This window comes from Aythya ferina (assembly GCF_964211825.1).
Source record: "Aythya ferina genome assembly, chromosome: 2".
Taxonomy (NCBI): Eukaryota; Metazoa; Chordata; class Aves; order Anseriformes; family Anatidae; genus Aythya; species Aythya ferina.
The window spans coordinates 20,860,206-20,879,698 of record NC_140297.1 but is presented as its reverse complement, the minus strand read 5'-3'; the positions used below and the strand labels follow the sequence as shown (position 1 = coordinate 20,879,698).

General features: G+C 34.2%; 1 protein-coding gene across 2 annotated transcripts in view; it reads left to right on the top strand.

The window, feature by feature from the left end:
• Positions 1-19,493, top strand: part of MALRD1 (MAM and LDL receptor class A domain containing 1) — a 264,634-nt gene that overhangs the window by 51,628 nt on the left and 193,513 nt on the right. For both annotated transcript variants that reach the window (XM_084510831.1, XM_084510832.1), the window contains 4 exons: positions 4,353-4,505; positions 4,671-4,776; positions 6,065-6,432; positions 8,068-8,480. In XM_084510831.1, the coding sequence (XP_084366957.1) occupies positions 4,353-4,505; positions 4,671-4,776; positions 6,065-6,432; positions 8,068-8,480 (1,040 nt within the window). The remainder of the gene's footprint in view (positions 1-4,352; positions 4,506-4,670; positions 4,777-6,064; positions 6,433-8,067; positions 8,481-19,493) is intronic.

Genomic DNA, 19,493 nt, shown 5'->3' with positions numbered 1-19,493 from the left:
TCTTCTACACTGGTGGTGGTGGGGAGGCTTCTGCTTCTCTTGAATTACTTACTTTTTTGCCATCAGGCAGCCACCTGCTCTAGAACTTAATTTTGCTTTTTCATGAAGAAGAAAAAATGCTTCCTGGAACATTTCAGGCTTCTATTTCATTACAGAGGTGCTCATCAGTTATTTGACTTTGTATTCTCTGACACCTTATTTGCATGTGCTTTCTTTGTATATTTCAATCTATAACAATTTCTTTATTCATCCTTACTAAAACTCTCAGGCATTTCATAAGAATCTATTTTCCTCATTTTCTCAAAATCATCATGAGACTAACCTACTGCAAATTAACATACAGTAATTTCCTCATTGCATGGTCTATTCTAACTTTAATTAACACCAACTTTTTTTTTTTTTTTTTTTTTTTTTTTTTTTTTTTGTAACTCTCTACTTTGATTTAATCCCTGGGAAGCTTCAATCTTGGCGGTGTTCTTTGTCAACACATTTTAATGAGAATAATTTTATGCCATATGTAAGAAAAGCACTTACTTAGTAGGTACAAATGCAGTTGGTAGGTTCTTCTGGTCCAAAGCTGACTTTACTTACTGTGAAAGTATTTTGTTATCGTGTGACTTGTGGTCTAAAAATTAGTTGACCTCATCTTGTTCTGCTGCAATAATGTGATTTTAAAAATTATCATTTTTATTATAATAAATTTTAGACTCTTCTTCCAGGTTCCTAGTTGTATTGTACAAAATTACATGTCCCAGATTAAAAAATGTCCTTTAGATTTATTCTACATAGTAGAGAAAAGTAAAAACAATACAAAATATAATCTATGAAATGTTTTATTTTTTGAGTGGTGCTACTCCTGACTATCAGTTCACAGCTTTACTTCCACAGCTGTAGAATTTACGGTGGCTATAAAGTGTTATACATGACTACCATGCATTAAAGTAGAAGAGAAAATCGACTGCCTTTTTCAAGCTGCAGATTTATAACAGTGACCTAACATACCTATCACATTGTGTGTTCGTGCTCTGGAAGGTGAATGTATAGCAAATTTTATAAGGTCTACACCATATGCTTTTGGTGGAGTTTAAATGCTTACCTTTCCAATCTAAAAACTATGTTGATGGTGTAGAAAATAAGATCAAATGGGAAAATAATCTGATAGACAACTACATTGCTTGAGCTCACTAATATGGGAGAGAAGTAACCAGGGGGTTTGAAGAAGCCAGGGAAGGAAGCGGGGGGGGGGGTATATTAAGACTAGAAGGTCAAAAAGCCAGTGATGGGATAACGGGAGAGAAAAAAATAATGAAAAAAAAAAAAAAAGTTTGGGGAGAGAGAGAAAACACAGAGAGAAGGAGAATGAGAAATATAGATGTAGAGCAGTGATGCTTTGGGAGGGAAGAGCATAAAGCTTTGCTGTAAGTGGCAAAGAACTGAGATCTTAGAGGTCTGGGAACAAGGAGCTGAGTGGGGAAGTGGGAAGTACATTGTGGAAAGGAAGAGCACTGAAGAATTAGCAAGAGCATTTTTCTGCCTGAGACCACAGACACTTTCAGAATTGCTATAGAACCCAAAAATCATGAACCTAACTTTTGTACTTCTACTAATATATATTCTTGCCCCAAAACGTTACATAGGTATCTTGTTGTTTTATAACTATGAATGAAGAGCTCAATCCCCACCTCACTTCCTTTAAGGTAATTGTAAAGTACATTAAGATCTCTCCTAAGCCTTCTTTTATTCAAGCTAAACAGCCCCAGCTACCTTAACCTCTCCTCATCAGACATGTTGTCCAGGTCCTTCACCAGCTTTGGAGCCCTTCTCTGGACATGCTCCAGCACCTCGATGCCCTTCTTGTAGTGACAGGCCCAAAACTGAACACAGAACTGGAGGTGCAGCCTCACCACAGCTGAGTAAAGAGGAGCAATCACCTCCCTAGTCCTGCTGGCTACACTATTTCTGATACAAGCCAGGATGCTGTTGGCCTTCTGAGTGACATGAGAGCTCTGCTAGCTCATATTCAGCTGGCTACTGACCGATACCCCCAGGTCCCCTTCTGTCAGGCAGCTTTCCAGCCACTATTCCCCCAGCCTGTAACATAAGGTCATTGTGCCCCAAGTGCAGGACCCAGCCCTTAGCCTTGTTGACCCTCACACAGTTGGCCTAGGCCCATCGGTCTGTCCTACCCAGATGCCTCTGCAGAGTCTTCTTTGAGCAGATCAACACTTGGGCCTAAGTTGGTGTCTTCTGCAAACTTACTGAGGGTGGACTCCATCAAAATAGAACATGTAAGAAAATAAGAAATAGGAGAAAGGCAGAAAGTAAGGTATTAGGAGAGATAGTAGATTAATTTGTGTGTGTTCACTGTGAGAGGAACTTTAGAGGTACCCAGGTAACAGCCTTTCTCTCTGGGCAGTCTTTTTGAAACAGAAGTGCCAGTCAAACAGGTTATGAGACAGTTAAATAATTGAAGCTCTATCAAACATTAAAAACAACTGCATTTCACCCAGGCTGTACCAGCTTATGCTATTCTTGTATCTTCCCTATTTTTTTTTAAAAGTTGGTTTAAGATTTAGTTGGAAGTTTGAGGGCTATTTTATCTCAGAGTACTCATCCATGCTTAAGTTAAATGCATCTTTTCTTTCATTTTTATCCTTGTTTCCAGTTACAGATGCAAGTCTGTGCTCAGAGACTTAACTGTTTTATCTTTTTTTTTTGTTTTTCATCTTTTGGTATAACCATCTGTGTCTAAAGTTTGTCATATTCTTTTTTGATGTTCCCTTGGGGATATGGGCCGGTTTCTTTTTTTTCTTAAAGCCTATAGCAATCAAAAGGAAAAGCAGAAATAGCTTTCCGTATCTCCTTATCATTATATTCTGCCAGTGGATTATCAGACATTCCCATTGTACCTATATGAGTATATCCATAAATAATTTTATCTTTTATTATAGAAAAGTATTATTTCAAAAAAAAATCATCCTTATTTTTTATTACGCTTGTCAATCATAAAATGATGTAGTTCATTTGTGAACAACGTACGTTATAAGTATAGAAAACACATTTTTTGATCCCTTAAATATTATTTGGCCTTTCATATTTGTGGATTATTTTTTTTTTTGAAACAAAATCCATAACTATGCATTTCCGTATGCTTTGCTTAATAACCCACAAAAATCTCATCTTTTTAGAAGCCCTAACCAACAATTATAATACGTTAAAATTTCTTCATTCTTTCTAACAAATGATATATAACCTAAAATGGGAAAGGTTTTTCAGTAAGACTAAGACAAGCAACAAATGCCAATGCCCTTCCCTATCAATAAACATTTATATAATTCTGTTTACCAAGAGACATCATTTGGTTCTGAAATGTGAATTTTCTATTTCATAATGTTATGGCCACTGCAACTGGTTATAAATCTTTATATTATAATGCTGGAACTGACAATCATGACTGTCTGAATATTTTGGGGTTTATTCTATATGCATAGTAAATGAACAATTGGTTAAATTTCCTGAAATAGTTTTCCTTATGCTTTCCATCAAATGCCTGTTCTAATTACAGTAACAAGCATATCATTTTGTGACATAATGAGGAATTTTTTAAGTGCAGAAGAGGAAAATATGACATTTCATCATTTTAACGTCATAAATATTTGTGAAATTACATTCAAACGTCTTCTTCCTTTCATTTTATTTCTTTTGCATTATGTATATTTCTAAATTATTTCTATTCTTTTAAATGAGGAATTGAAGAATACAGCTGAATATATTTTTCAAATCTTTGTCACCACAGCACTTTGTGTTTCAGAGATGTCTTCTTTTTACCATAACATAGCATCTCAGTAAAGCCTGATATTCAGCTTGATTTCTATTCCAACTAGAAGAATGGTTTTGCTATCATTAGCATACTCGCAGAGATTCAGGAAATAAGGGACTTTATTTCTGGTTCCAGCATCTATTCCTTAAAAGAGCTTGCAGAATTCTTGTTATTGCTTTGCATGCTCTGTGTTCTGCTGTGCAGCATGAGGACTGCAAGGTCTGTTTTCAGCTTCTTTCTGACTGCTTTTTGTACTTTGGCTGCAGTGTCTTTAGAGAGAATGCTTTATGAATACATTTTGTACAGAGATAGCTTGGTTGTTCCTGTGGGACTGTTGTCTTACACAACGGTTATAAAACAAATATGCCATCTCATCCCCCTACCCCTTTTCTAGACATTTGTCTAAAATACCAGTGACATATTGGAAATGTTTAATTTCCTTTTCATACTGTAAAGCTCCCTTAGTCATGTAAAGCTCCCTTAATCATGTCATGTACAGAGTCAAACTGAAATGTTTCTTATTTCATTTCAGCTGCTGTATGTGACTTTGAAAGAGATAACTGTGGCTGGTTTGAAACCGCAAGTGCAGATGGATTTGACTGGGTACGAAGTTCCAGTAGTGCTCTTGCACCTGCTTTTAAGAATCAAGCTCCTCTGCAGGATCACACCTACAACAAGTCTGAAGGTAAGACAAGACAAGCCTTGAAATAGAGAACTGGCATATAAAGAGTGTATAAATAGTACCTACTCTTTAATCGTATTTAAAGTGGGGACTGTGAACTTTTTCCAAATGCTTAGAAATTATTTCTTTGTTAAGCCTGAAAAGTTGTTTTCTGTTTTCTTTTGATAGGTCATTTTATGTTCATTCTGAAAAACAGCAGCAGCATTTCACAAATTGCTCAGCTACAAAGCCCAAAGTTCAGGCAAGCTGGATCAAACTGCACAATGTCTTTTTGGTATGAAAAAAAAAAAAAAGAAAAAAAAAAAAGAAGAAAAAAGAGTTTTAAATTTATGGACCATCTCAGATTGTTTCTCTTGGATTGAAATTGTGGTTATAATTTGAAGTAATATATACACTCTTCTGTGCAGTATTGTCTCTTTCTATTTCTTAATATTTTAGTCTTATACAAATATGCAGAAAAAAGCTGAAGCTGTAGAACAGCTTCAGAACTGAAACTTGGGACTTCTTTGTTATAAGGCTTTGGTCAAAATTATGTTAAAGGATTGTATCTGCATGCACATGGACAAAAACCACCATAATTGTGATAATATTTCAACTTAGGTTAAAATTGATATGAAAACATTATGGAATTTTTCTCAAGAATCAGAAACCTTCCAAAAATCTAATAGATCATAAGGTTACCAGCTGAATTATCAAAAGAATATTCAAATTTGGGTTGTATCTTCTTTGAAAGGAAGCTCCAGTGCAAGCATGCTAGCTTCAATTTCAATCCTTTACCCTGAAATACACAGGGAAAAAAAAAATCTTTCAACTATTTTCTTATCACAATCTCTATTCAATCTTGTCAAAGAGGGACAGAAGAAATAATCTGTGATAATTTGTATACTTAAATCAAAGATGGTGGTGGAGTATAAATAACTGTTTGTATGACTTCTGCATTATGCAGTGTAGTGTTTCTTTGCAATGTCAAATACATCTACCATAGAAAGAGAAAATGTCATTTTATCAAAGACTTGTGACTTGCAGTATAGGCCTGGAAATTATACATTTCTGGTTAAGTTTCGAGTTTTGTTGTATGATTGCTCATTTATGCATTTATCATTTTAAAATGTTGTGATGTTCTCAAAAAATACTGTAAAAAATGCAGCATGTTAATAATAACTAGTACAGTTGGAAGGAGTGCTTTTGCATTGAATAAATGCTCATTTTTTTCCTTCTGGAAACTTTATAATTATGTCTTAAATTAAATTTGTAGAAGGCATATTATGCATCTGAATGAACAGTGTTCATTGCTTAATATGAAAGCAATGTGTCTCTTCAGTTATGGTTTATAATTTAATGAAGTTTGCTTCTTCTCCCACAGTTTTCAATTCTTGATATAATATTCTCTTTTATACCTATTTACTATCAGTACAGAAAGTGAATTAGAGGCAACTGGAAATAGGCATAGTAGATGTCCCGTATTTCACAGAGCTATGACAAAAAAGATGTCATAAAAAAAGATGTTCCAGCATACTTGATTCTCATCATTTACACCTCTAACTTTGTTTCTATCATTTTAGGTATTACAATTACGGTCAGTCAGTTGGAGCAGCAGAGATGCAATTGCTTGTGGATGGGCTGAAAGAACCTACTGTCCTTTGGAGAGTATATTACAATCATGGAAATCAATGGTTGAAGACATTCATTCAGCTTGGACGCCTTTCACATCCCTTCCAGTTTTCAGTCAATAAGATCAGCCTGGGTTTTTATGATGGCGTCTCAGCAATTGATGATATTACATTTGAAAATTGTGCTCTTCCACCACCTGCATCAAGCTGTGAAGGTCCTAATCATTTCTGGTGCAGAAGCACAAAAGCGTGTATTGACAGGTTATGGGTGTGTGATCTTGTGGATGACTGTGGGGATGGATCTGATGAAGAGAACTGTAGTGAGTATTTTCCATTAATGCTTACTTTATTGCAAAAAAAAAAATAATTAGTTGCCATGTTCATTTCTGGAGCAAAAAAGTACAATACTAGTACAGTCTATCAGTGTCATAACCAGAGATGATGCAACTGAATATATTTACTGCTGAAACACTGAAAATTATTAACTTAAATGCATATAATTTATCACATCTGAGAGTAAATGTCATTCAATCTGCTTTATTCTAATAAGATAATTTTCTTTAATTTTTCTAAAATACATGCATTTAAGCATTTTTTACCTTTTTTTTTTTTTTTTTAAGGAGAGAATTCGCAGTCTGCAAATTAATCTGGGTGAATGTGCTGTTTATGGTTACACTGACAGAAATGCGATGCAAGATATTATATGGAGTGAGAGAAGGGCATGTCCTATCTCTGTATAACCCTCTCTAACCAGAAAATATTAAAATATCTGTATTACTATAACATTCTAGTCATACTGGACCCAATTGTCCCTTTCAGAGAAAGAACTTGTAGGAATTGAGAAAAGCTATAGGTCATTCACATTTTTGACATTCACCTTGCAGTGCTGAAGGGCAGTGTTGATGATTTTCTCCCCCAGGCACGCATTCATCAATTTTAAGAACTCAAGAACATTAATATAAAAGAAAATTAACTAACTGGTGCTTTATCACATCCCGAGGTAACCAAATTATGTAAATCAGAGTGAGTTTGAGAAGCAATGGATACCTTACATGCTTGAGGGGATACTAGCCTGCGCTGATATCTGCTGAATGTCAAATTTAAACATCTGAATTTCAAAGACAGCGTAGGCTTTCCATTCTATCTCAGTTTTTCCCTCTTGTAAAATGCCTATCTTCTTTTAACCCATTTTGATAGTAAGAAAGTACTAGATGATTTTGCAGTTTTAAACATCGTAATAAATAAAAGCTTAATAATAATTAAAAAAATAATTTTATTTAATAAAGAAATTATTTCAGTTAGTTTATGAAAGGCAGATGCAAGGGTGGAACACAAGTTCAACACCTATGATAAACTTTCTTTTTTTTGCATTAAAAGTAATTGGTCAAATCAATATATTTTGGCTTGATATCATGTGAAGTGCAGTTGTGTTATAAATGCCTGAAATTTATCTTTTATAAAGCTGTTGAGACTACTTCTGCTTTGCAAAAACATATTAGATCACTTATTACATCTATCTACAAAGCTAAATTTTTTGATTTATTTCATCCAGTTATCCTCAGTTTTACCTGAAACTTAACTGTCCAAAGGAGTTAAAGGACTTCAGATGCTTTAAAATGCATAAATTTATCTAATACGTGAATAGTAACATGGTCTTCACAGTTCTGTTTATTCAATAAATTAATTATGTAATGTTTGCCAGATGTATACTGAAAGAGGAAGTAATTAACTAAAGGTTTTTATTTTATTTTTGTTCATATAAGTGTAAATTTGTTCCTTGGAGGGAAACCTTTGCAAAAAGTAAATGGGCTTTTATCTATATTAGAAATTTTTGTAAGGAGAAAAAGAAAATATTTTATTTCTATACTAGGAAGAAAGTGAATGGGGAGTACATTAAAACAGTACTGCCTTTTGATACTGCCTTCACTTGACCATCTGTTCTGCTTGCTTTTCAGACCCTGACCTACAGTGTAACTTTGAAAATGGTTTATGCAATTGGGAGCAGGACACTGAAGATGACTTTGACTGGATCAGAATACAGGGTCCAACCCCAACGGTTAATACAGGCCCGTCAAAGGATCACACAACAGGCACAGGCAGGGGACACTATCTATACATGGAGTCCTCTGAGCCACACGAATTTGAAGATAGAGCAGTTTTGCTTAGTCCTCTCTTCAACCCTTCTGGGAATGGAACCTGCATTTTCCGCTTTCATTATCATATGTATGGAAAGCAAGTTTACTTGCTGTCAGTCTTCCAGAGAACTGTGAGTAACACCAAGGGATGGCTGCTGTGGTACAAGTTTGGAAATCAAGGAAACAGATGGATAAGACAGACACTGTACATCAGCAGCTATAAACCATTTCAGGTATGGTCCTTCTTGGTTGTGTTATGTTTATTTGCTGCATTGTATAACAGTGGAAACATATAAATGACTACTATTTAAAGCTGTTAGTAGCTGTTGACTTTGAAATCCATTTGTGAGTAATATTTCTTTGAGGAAATATGGCTGATGTTATTTTTTGTGGAATTTATTTTTTCCCCTCTAAAAAGATGATTATAATATTTTGAATATGAACAAATGGTATATAAAATAGGTGCTGCGACTTCTGGCTTTTGACTATTGGTCAGAACAAATTTATTTTCCAGACTGTTTTGTAACAGATTCACAAAAATTTAATTCAAGGAAAAAGGACAGTTAAAAAGAATAGGCTTTTCTATGGGTGACTTTTCCATAGTTACATATTAATCTTTAATTTTATAATTCCAGACAAAAATATTTTTTATTTCAAAATATTTGGTTGCAAGGGTGGGTGAACAATCAAATACCATTTAAGTAAAGAAGTTATTGTAAGTTTAAACTACAAATTTTGCTTTCCTTTCTTGTCTTTTAAAGTTGTGTATGTTATTTATCTTTGCTACATGTGGTCTGTTTATTCTGGTTGGGTTAATGTACTTGCATGTTTACTAGAGTAGATGTTGATTCATTTGACTGCCAACTGGTTGTAAAATTGACTTAAAAAAACAGCATCCCTCCCTGTGAGATCAAAACAAACCAACCAACCAACCAAAAAAAACCTTCATTTTGTATCTGCATATAATGCAATATAAAATGCAGTATCTGCTTTAGACTGTCCCATATTTGTTTCCCAATGGATTATTTTCAGTTTGATAAAAGTTCTACTGTATTTGAAAGAACCCTTATACTACTTCGACTGCACAGAGCCCCCTGGAAGGACATAATTTTTGCCAACACCATTTGTATAAATGTAAAGGAGTATCTTATATAATCCTAACAAAGACATATTAATTTATAGAGTTTTAGAGGGTGTGACCATAATAAATTTTATTTGTTTATGTTTGAATAGAAAAATCATTCTTTTAACTCGTCTCTGACAATAATTTGGCCTAGGGCTGGACCATGCACTATTGTGATAGTGGTATGTTGGCGTCAATGACAACTGCTAGGTTGAAAGTATTGTGAAGCCCCGATTTCTTTTCCTTTTCATCCAACATGCGGCAAAGTTGAACGTTTTTTTTTGCTGACAAGCTGATTCTTCTCTTATTTTTGTTGTTCTTCTAGTAATGTAGGTCCATTGATTTGCATACAGTTTCTAATGTTATACATTTGTAAAAATGAAAGAACTAAATCTCAAATGTGGCAGCATTTCATTTGATTGAACAAAAAATCTTTCAAAATAAATTTTCACTACTTATTTTTAATGTTGGGACTTTTATCATGGAAGCTTCATAAGTGTGTATCTATGATCAATTTATGCTGAAAGTGGTCAAAGGCATTTGGCAAAAAAAAATAATTTTGATATACTATCATGCAATTCTAGCATAAAATAAGCTGTACATACTTGATAAAAATATATATATTTAAGGAAACATTCTATGTCTGGTAGTTTCTCTAAAGAACTATAAGACTGCGTCCAACATTTATCCTCCTGAAGGTTAGGAAGGTCTGTTTGGTAACTGAAAATATTTTTTCTTACGTATCGTAGGGCTTTCTATTTTACTTGCCTAGTTCTCTGCAGGATCCTATATTCTCTTAATGAATTTTTGCCTTTTTTTTTAATGCTAATTTTTGAGGAACATGAGGTGTAAGGTATCATTTAATAGTTTGTCCTGAAGAGAAAGTTCAGGATCTGATGTTCGTTATTGTGTATTCTATTTCCAATGATGGAGTGTGCTGTGTCACAACCCATCACCCTTCAATACTCAGAAATTTTAAAGAGAGAGACTTACTCTGTTGTTAATAACTTGTCAAAATCTGACTTCTTTCTGTTCTTCCTTCTAAGTGAAGAGTGTCAGGATCCTTCTAGGGCTAAAAACATGTTTGGGAAAGATCTCAGCACCTTGTTACTGCTTTTTCCCTGAAGCCATATTTCTGCTGAGATGTGTGCTAGAATAGCCTCTCATTTAGTTTTAGGTCATCTTCTGATTCGATAACAGTAATACATTTCTAGTCTTCGTGTTTATTATCTTGTTTTCCCCACATGCTCTCAAATGTTTTGGTGTTTCCACAACTTGAAGTACTTGATGTCTCATAGGCCTCCTTCATGTTAGAAAGGAAATGACTATTCATTTATTTTTCCTGGAGGGTCCTAGTGAAGAGAAAACTGTAGGCTTTAGACAAAGTAACGTGAAGGCATGTTTTACAAAGAAAGTATATGGGGTACTACTAGGTAACTGATCACAGTTACATAAGTAATATCTACCTTTACCTCAACTCGCTGCCTTTTCTTTTCTTAGTGAGATGAAGTAGTGATTCTTGCTTGGAGATTCTGGTAAACAGCTCAGTAATAAGGAAAACATCTCACTCTGGTTATTTCTGTGATTCTAACTATTTGTTGCAATTACTTTTTCTGAGAAGAGAGAAGATTGCTTAACCTCCCCCCCCTCAAAAAAAAAAAAAAATCTGTAGTATATATAAAATCAAAAAACAAACAAACAAAACAGTTATAATGGGGAAAAAAGAGGTTTTGGGGGGGTAAGTGCACTTTACAAATATAAGTGCACTTTACAAATAAAATTTAAAATGCTTCTGAGTTCTGTATCAAACAAAAAGAATGATATTTCAAATATTGAAACTTTAGAAATAAATATTTTTATTTTACACATTTCTAGTGGTGAAAAACATATTTTAGACTTAAATAATATAGCAGGAGAAGTTATAATATGATAGCATCATTAAAAGATTTGGGTTGGAAGGGACTTTAAAGATCATGTAGTTCCCTTTGTAGCAAGAGACAATGGCTTTCTAAGCTTTTTTGTCAAGTATATCTTGGAAGAGAGAAAATTTCAATTTTTATTTCCTGCATAACAAGCATCAAAACTATTGAAATTTAAGGTTCTAGGTTTCTCAGTTTGCAGTGGCATTTGAAATTTCAATATATTTTTAGTTCCAGATAAATGTAGAGTTCTTTTCGGTCTTCTCTAAACATTAATTGATAGGTTTCAGATTTAATATCTGGGCTTACGCTGGTTAAAATGAAGCTGAAAAATTTTAACTATATTCTGTTAATACTGTTAACACACTGCAGTTAGTGATCTGATCTCTGGTGTGGCTGTTCTTGTACATTGAAGTATTACGCTGCAAACGGGTTGAGATGCATCAAGAAGCTCACCCTTTCTGATATACTAACTACTATTCCAGATTTTCTGCAGTCATTTTTCCCTTATGGAGCCAAGTTTATTGCTGTCAGGAACTGCTAGCCTTCTGGCTTGATTTGATTATCTGCTTGCTTCCGTGTTTGAGGCCTCAATTTCAATGTGTATGCTCACATCATAGTTGGAGTTCATTAATGTTTATTTGGCCTAATTCATTTATTTCATTAAAATCTGGTGTTGGAAGCCGGTCTGAAAACTATCAAGGACTTATCTGTTTTTAGACTTCTAATACCCACCTGTGATCATTTTTTCATTTTCACTTTGATCCATTTCCTGATAGTAATTTTCACACAAGGATTTAGTTGTAATGGATTTCCACTCTAGCAATAGCTTCATTTTTAACTTTCCATTTGTCATTGCTTGGCTTCCTTTTCCTAGTCTTATTCTTTGTGCTTTTCCCAATTATTTACCGAGATTAGTGTTTAGGAGTCTATTTATTTTTTTAGTGTTGGGTCCTGCACCTGGGACAGGGCAACCCTGGCTATATGGACAGGTTATATAGGTGACGAGATGCTAGAGAGCATCCCCACAGAGAGGGATCTGGGGGTTGTGGCTGATAGCAAGCTGAAGCCAACAGTGTGCCCTGGCAGCCAGGAGGGCCAACCATATCCTGGGGTGCATGAAGCAAGGCATCGCTAGTCGGTCAAGAGAAGTGATTGTCCCACTCTACTCTGCTGGTGTGGCCTCACCTTGAGTACTGTGTGCAGTTCTGGGCACCAAAGGACATAAAACTGTTGGAGAGTGTCCAGAGAAGGGCTACAAATATGGCAAAGGGCCTAAAGGGGAAGATGTACAAGGAGTGGCTGAAGTCACTTGGCTTGTTCAGCCTGGAAAAGAGGAGGCTAAGGGGAGACTTCATTGTGGTCTACAGCTTCCTCATGAGAGGGAGTGGAGGGGCAGACGTTGATCTATTCTCTTTAGTGACCAGCGATAGGACCCATGGGAATGGTGTCACAGTGCAACAGGGGAGGTTCAGGCTGGATATCAAGAAGAGGTTCTTCACTGAGAGTGTTGTTGTGCACTGGAACAGGCTCCCCATGGAAGCAGTCATGGCACCAAGCCTGTCAGAGTTTAAGAAGCATTTAGACTGTGCTCTTAGTCATATCGTCTGAATTTTTGGGAAGACCTGTGCAGTGCCAGGAGTTGGACTCAATGATGCATGCAATGTTAAACAAAATTTCTTCATATTTTTATAGGCTGAGTTGAACAACAGCATTCAATAATCACCTAGAAGTGGTACTACGAGATATGATTTAATAGCTTAGTGGATAGTATTGGTGATAGGAAGACATTTGAACTTGATGATCTTGTAGGTCCTTTCCAATCTTGTGTTTCTATGATTCTATGATCCTTATGGGTCCCTTCCAACTCAGGACATTCTATGCTTCTATGTATTTATGTATCTATGTATTTATCGGTCCATTTTAAATATGGAAAACATGAAGTAATTAAATATTTTCACAACCTTTCACAACAGAGAGACTACATAACAGTTTGGCTATTTGAATTTAAGGGAAACAGCAGGACAGCAGGAATTTTGCTTTTCTGAAATTTAGGAATATTGTCTTAAATCTTCTACTGGTGTTGTATTACTAACGAGGAATTGCTGAATAGGAAAATAAGATTTAGACATCTTTACAAAAAGATGAAAAATGCTAGAGATTTTTTTTCCCCCTTCTTCACTAGATCTAGAAGGCATCTTTGAAAAGGTTTCAAAGTGGTCACAGGAAAGCTGAAGTACTTCACTGAATCTTTAAGTCTCCTTCCCTTGTTCTATGCTTTAAGTGAAACACATTTTATTTATTTATTTATTTATTTATTACTAATTTGTGACGATCTATAGAGTATATCTGCAGCAGAATTAGGAAACAGTATAGAAATTCTACAACTGATAAAAATCTTTAATGAGACAGGGCTTCATAGTGGGTTATATATTTTGATGATATCCCTTGGTTACTGTTTTCTTTCTTTGGGAGTTTGAATCCACGTATATGGCTGTAGCAGCAGCAATGTTATGTTACGTTCTGTCTCTGTCAGACAGAATGATTTGGACAAGGAAGGGTCCACATCTTCAGGCCAAAGATGTAATAGTGCTCATGAGTATTTGGTGCCAAACAGGTAATTTACTCAGTTATCAGCACAAATGTTTTCATAAGCATTTGAAAAAAATGTGATGCATATTTTCTCTCAGGATAATTCTTAGCTCAGCATGGAAGGATTGTCTTAGCAGTAAGCATTTGAACAGGTCAGATGCAAGTCTGTCAATGAAGGGCCATTCAGGCTTTTCTTGATAGCCTGCTGTGGGGACATCTTTATGCAGCCCTTGACATTTTGACATGCTCCAAAAGGAAAAAGAGAGGGAGAAAAAAATGGTTGTAACAAGCCATTCTGGTTTTATATGGGATGTATCTTTTAGGACCACAGATCCTAGGAATGTGACATAGTAACTCAGCCAGAGTCCTCTAAATTTATTTTTTACTTTTATTTTTCTAAACATGGGGACATTGTAGCTGGGAGAAAAAAAAAGAATCTCTATAGAGTATAAGCGAATCTGTGTGTAAACTGCTGAACCTGCACAAGTCTTTATAGGTAAATAATGTTGCCTAATTAACTATATTATTATAGGTATAACTATATTGACTATATGAAACAACTGAAGCTTTTTTAAAAAATTTCAAAACCACATTTATATGGGAACACTAAAGGGAAATGTACTTTAGTAGTGGGAGAAAATTTACTGTATCTTCTGGTGTGTGTGTGTGTATATATATATGTATGTAACTAAATTTGGCCTTGACCAGTTAGCCATACATGTTTTAGTATTGCTTTTCAGTATATCATTACCAAGTATTTTCACTATTTAGCAAATTTTAAGTAATTAAAAAAAAACATCATCCATCCTCTTTAGGAAAATAAAACATTAACATTTTAAATGTTATTAACAAGTGGAATACCTAAAGGGTACATATGCATTTTTCACAATTTTAAGCCCCTGTTGCCAGCTTTAAAAAAAAAAAAAAAAAAGGCATGGATAATAAATTAATTGAAATTAAAAGTGATATGCAGATTGAGCGAGGGAAGCTTGTGTTTGTGGTGTGGTTTTTTTGCTGTTGTTTTGATTTTGTTGAAGTTTATTTTTTTGTTTGGTGTGCTTGTGTTTTTCTGTGATGAGTTTTATTTGCGGGGCAGTTGTGTGGGTTTATGTCATCTTGTTTGTTTGGGGGGGGAAGGAAGAGCTGTGTTTTACTTTTTTGTGCATGTGTGGTTTTTATTTTTAAGCACTTCATATTTACAATCTCGATTGCTTTTGAAAATAATCTCATTAAGGCTTTTTTTTTTTTTTTAGTTAGAGGAGTCTTCTCTAAATCTTTGTAGATGAAGTCAAAACTAACTTTGTATTTAAACCAATTTAAGTTTAGTTTTAGCATTATAATTAGCAGATAGATGTCTCCCAAGTGGGCAGGCTAACCATGCTCTTTCATTAAACTAGATTCTCTCAAAATTTTAGGAATTTACTATATATGTATATATATATATATACATATGTATATTACATCTGCAATAATCCTTCCAATGTTAATATTATAGAGTGGAAACAGGATATTTTATCTTGAAGGAAGATTTGTACAATGGAAGGAAGCTTTAATACAGCAACGTAGTGAGTTCCACTATATGTAAACACTTATTACAAATGTGAGCAGTTCCAATGGCACCAAGGAGTGGCCAGGAAAATGATAGAAATGCAATACTTCCCTGTACTTTAGGGAAATGCTTGGAAAAACATCAGAAAGTAGCATGAGGGTTAACAAGCATGAAGCAATAAGCTAACAATAAGTAAACGAGCACAAGCAATAATGAAGCATGATAAAGTGCTGTACTGGATCAGAGCTGGTGTTAGTATCTTGTAAAACCAAGCACTGTAAAGCATCAAGTATCTGTCACAAGATTTGTCACAATATTTGTTGTATATATCCTTAAGATCATTTATAAGAATGAATTTGGAACCTTGCATGAAAAAGACATTGAAAATTCAACTTTGAAAATTTTGAAGTAATCATTTCTAATGTGTCTTTCACGGAAACAAAAGGAAAGGACTGACAGGCTATTGAATATGGTCAATAGAATCTCAATCTTCTGTACTTGTAGTGTTGGAATGTTGTAGTTACATAAGGCTGACGTTTTTTCCAACTGATGAGCTTTTTCTACTTGTGCCTGTTTTAAGGGGTAGAAGTACACATTATGCCTGTAGCCCTGACTGCCTGGTCATTAATCCTCCCAGGGTTAATACAACGTACTGTGACACCCTTTATTGCCAGTGCACTTCTTTCAAGGAACACCATGCATGGAAGGAACAGAAGAGTTCAGTGCCACATATTTAGAATGCAACTACTGGAAGCTTAGATCAAACGTTTGGGATCAAAGGTCTCAGGCCCTGCAGAGCAGACTTTGACGGCAGATGAAACAGACAAACAAAACTAGAAAGGAAAAAATTAACATGTTCAGAATCACTTATCAAAGAAACTATAAACTAATAATTTAAGAAGTCAAAATTAAATCTAAATTTCACAGATTTTATCACAATTATTCTGAGAATTTGTCTTCACTTGTTAAATAGTTTCCCTTCTCACTGTACTTGTTGAGATATCATTCTACTTATTCTTGAAAAAATGGTCATAAAGTGAAGACTTATTGTGACTTGTATATTACATGAAGATATCTTCATTACAAGGATTTATGAAGGATGAAATTTCGTTACAGATTTCATGGAATGGATGGCTCTACAGTTTGTCCATTACCTGTAATTACAAAAATTCTATCATCTCTTAAGAAATTGTTTAGTTTTCTTGATGGCATGAAATGTTTTCCTTTGTATATGCATAGCACTAAAATATAGATTCATATGCATTTCATTGCCTATTTCTGAAATAAACTAATTTCTATCCTGCATTTGCTTTCAGTAAGTTATGACAAAATATTTGTAATTTATTTGTACTATTATATACTTGTGTGGTTGTTCTCTGTTCTTCAAAGTAAACTACGTTTTCTTATCAGAAATAATAATAATAACCCTAATTAAAATTAGCAAGTTCTAACTTCTAATAAAATCACTAAGTAACACAGTTGACACTTCCTATGACAAACCTGAGATACTGTTTGGCTACATGACTAGTTAAGTACTTCAGAACTAAGATCAGTATTTCCTACACAGTCAGATATCTAGAATTTTCAGCACCTTGCAGATTTTGCAATGAATTCAATTCTACTTAAAACTATGTTTGCACGGAAATCCAGGTTTAATTTTGTTAACCTTCAGAGGGCTAGTGACAGAAATGAGCATTACTGTATAAATGGAACACTTATACAGAACGATGTCACACATAATTATTCTATTAACATTTGTCATAATGTTCTTTATTCAAAATATATAAAAAAATCATCCTCTTTTTGTACACTAAGTGTCATTCCAAAGTGAAATTTTGCTCCTTCTGGAGTATTTTCACTTCTTTTATGTAACATATGTTTTGCCACCTTTTTAGTGAATCAAACTTTCAGTGGATTCAGACTGGATCTCTAAAATTCTGAAAGCTGGAGAAATTGGGAACAATTTATCCTCATTCAAATTATAAATGAGATGTGAAATGAGCTTCATGGTAGATGAGTTTCCTGGAGGTTGTTTAATAATAGCTTATGAAGTTTGCAGAATTTCAGCAGGCAAATTAATTTAAGTGGTCAATGTTTAACCACAGTGCAGACAGAAGTTTTATACTGCATAACTAGATCATAAATTGATACTATTTTCAATTGTAAGCTATCAAATGCAATACAATATGGTCCTCATTTCTAAAATCTATAAAGAAATCATAAATTTCATATAGATTATGCCTCCCTTATGTTGATTAGAACTCTACTTCTATGCCTGAATGTACTCAAAGTTAAGGAATATCTAGTTCTATTCCTTCGTTGATGAATATCTATTGAATATATACCTATATGTTGTATTTTTCTCTCTCACTAACTGAATTCGTGCTATATGACCAAGTGTCAGGCTCTTTGAGCAAATAAATAAATAATGAAAGACCAAAAAAAAAGGGGGTGGGGGGGAAGCGGACAGCTATGTAATGCTATGTAATGTAACAATAATCATCATCATAACAATAAAGAGGTTTTCTAAATTGTGTTACTTCTACAGTAAGCTGTGGAATGCCACTTTTGTCACTAAGTATTGCTATGTAAGATGCAGGAATGCTACCTCCTACAGGTAAAGGTTGGTGGAAGATGATAGATGAGCATATCCTCAGAATGTGTGAATGTTGTGGATGGAGAGATGTGCACAGGGACAAAGATGGGGAGAGAATCTCAACCTACTGATTCACATTAGTCAGAGTTCAGCACAATGCTACTTGAAAAATAGTGTAGTTTTATGGACCTTGCTTTTGTCCTAGTAATAACTATACAGATAAGTTTAACAAACACTCTGCCTCTAAGACTGAATTTTAGCTCACAGTTAATTTAATTATGAGTGGATAGTAACTCATGCTTAAAAATAAAGTCAAGATTTTAGTTAAGATCCTGTGTGTATGACAGTCAAAATTAAACTGAAGGGAATGTTGTCATTTTGGAATAATAAAGTTTCATGCATGACATTTCTAGATAATAGATATCTTGATTGTTTCTGTTTCTAAGCATTTTTGTGCTATTTATGTTGGCAAATAGTTAACCATTAAAACAGTTAATTAGTTAAACATGAAAAAAAAAGTGGATATTCTGAGGGAAAAGTAAGAATCTCATACTAGATGAAACCTGTAATAAGTAATACAGTCATTTTACATTGTTCACTTTAGATGTTTTATCCTAAATTAAGTAATCTGCAGCATATCCATAGTAAGGGACATATATCTATCTTCTTGTAGTAGCATGAATGTTTATGTGGGTGGGGAAGGTGACACAAAAGCATTTTTCAAAATAAAAAGCAAAGAAGCAATTTTAATATTTGAAGTCCAGTGGATCAGCTAAAATATTTTTTGAAGTGTGTTTTTAGGAGGACATTTTTCTTCTTTTATGGGTTTTATAAATTAGTTACATCAAGGAAATTATCACTAAATCTTTTCATAATCACCTGCTTGGATTTTTATAGTTCAATACCAGTCAGAAGAAACGAGGCTTATTCAGTCATCCAGAGAGTAATTCAGAAATACTAACATCTCCTATTCCTCCTCAGTAGACATTAATGAGAAAATAAGCATATATAGCATTGGAAATTCTAATAAATTTGTAGAACATTTTTCTTTAAAGTGTTCCAGAGCACATCTATAGCCTGTTTAATTGTTTTCATCACAGTGAGATTTGTATAAGGGTATATAATGTATTCACATGAACATTATGATAATTAATCATGATTAATGTTACTACAATAAGTACCAAAGGAGCTAATCATAATGTGCCACTTATGATAATGTCTTGCCATCATTTTATATCACAATGATGTTTCAGTGGATTTACATGATTGTAAAGCCAGCAAGTGTTATGGTTTACCATGATTAATGTGACCACCAGTGAAAGCTGATAATAATTAGTCTCTTCTGTAAAGTGTCACTAAATAGAATATATCCCATAGAACAATTTTAATCTAATTTTAAGTATGAAACATGGCAAATGTTCTATCAATATGAAATATTTAATGAGAAGTGGAAGTCTACTATATACT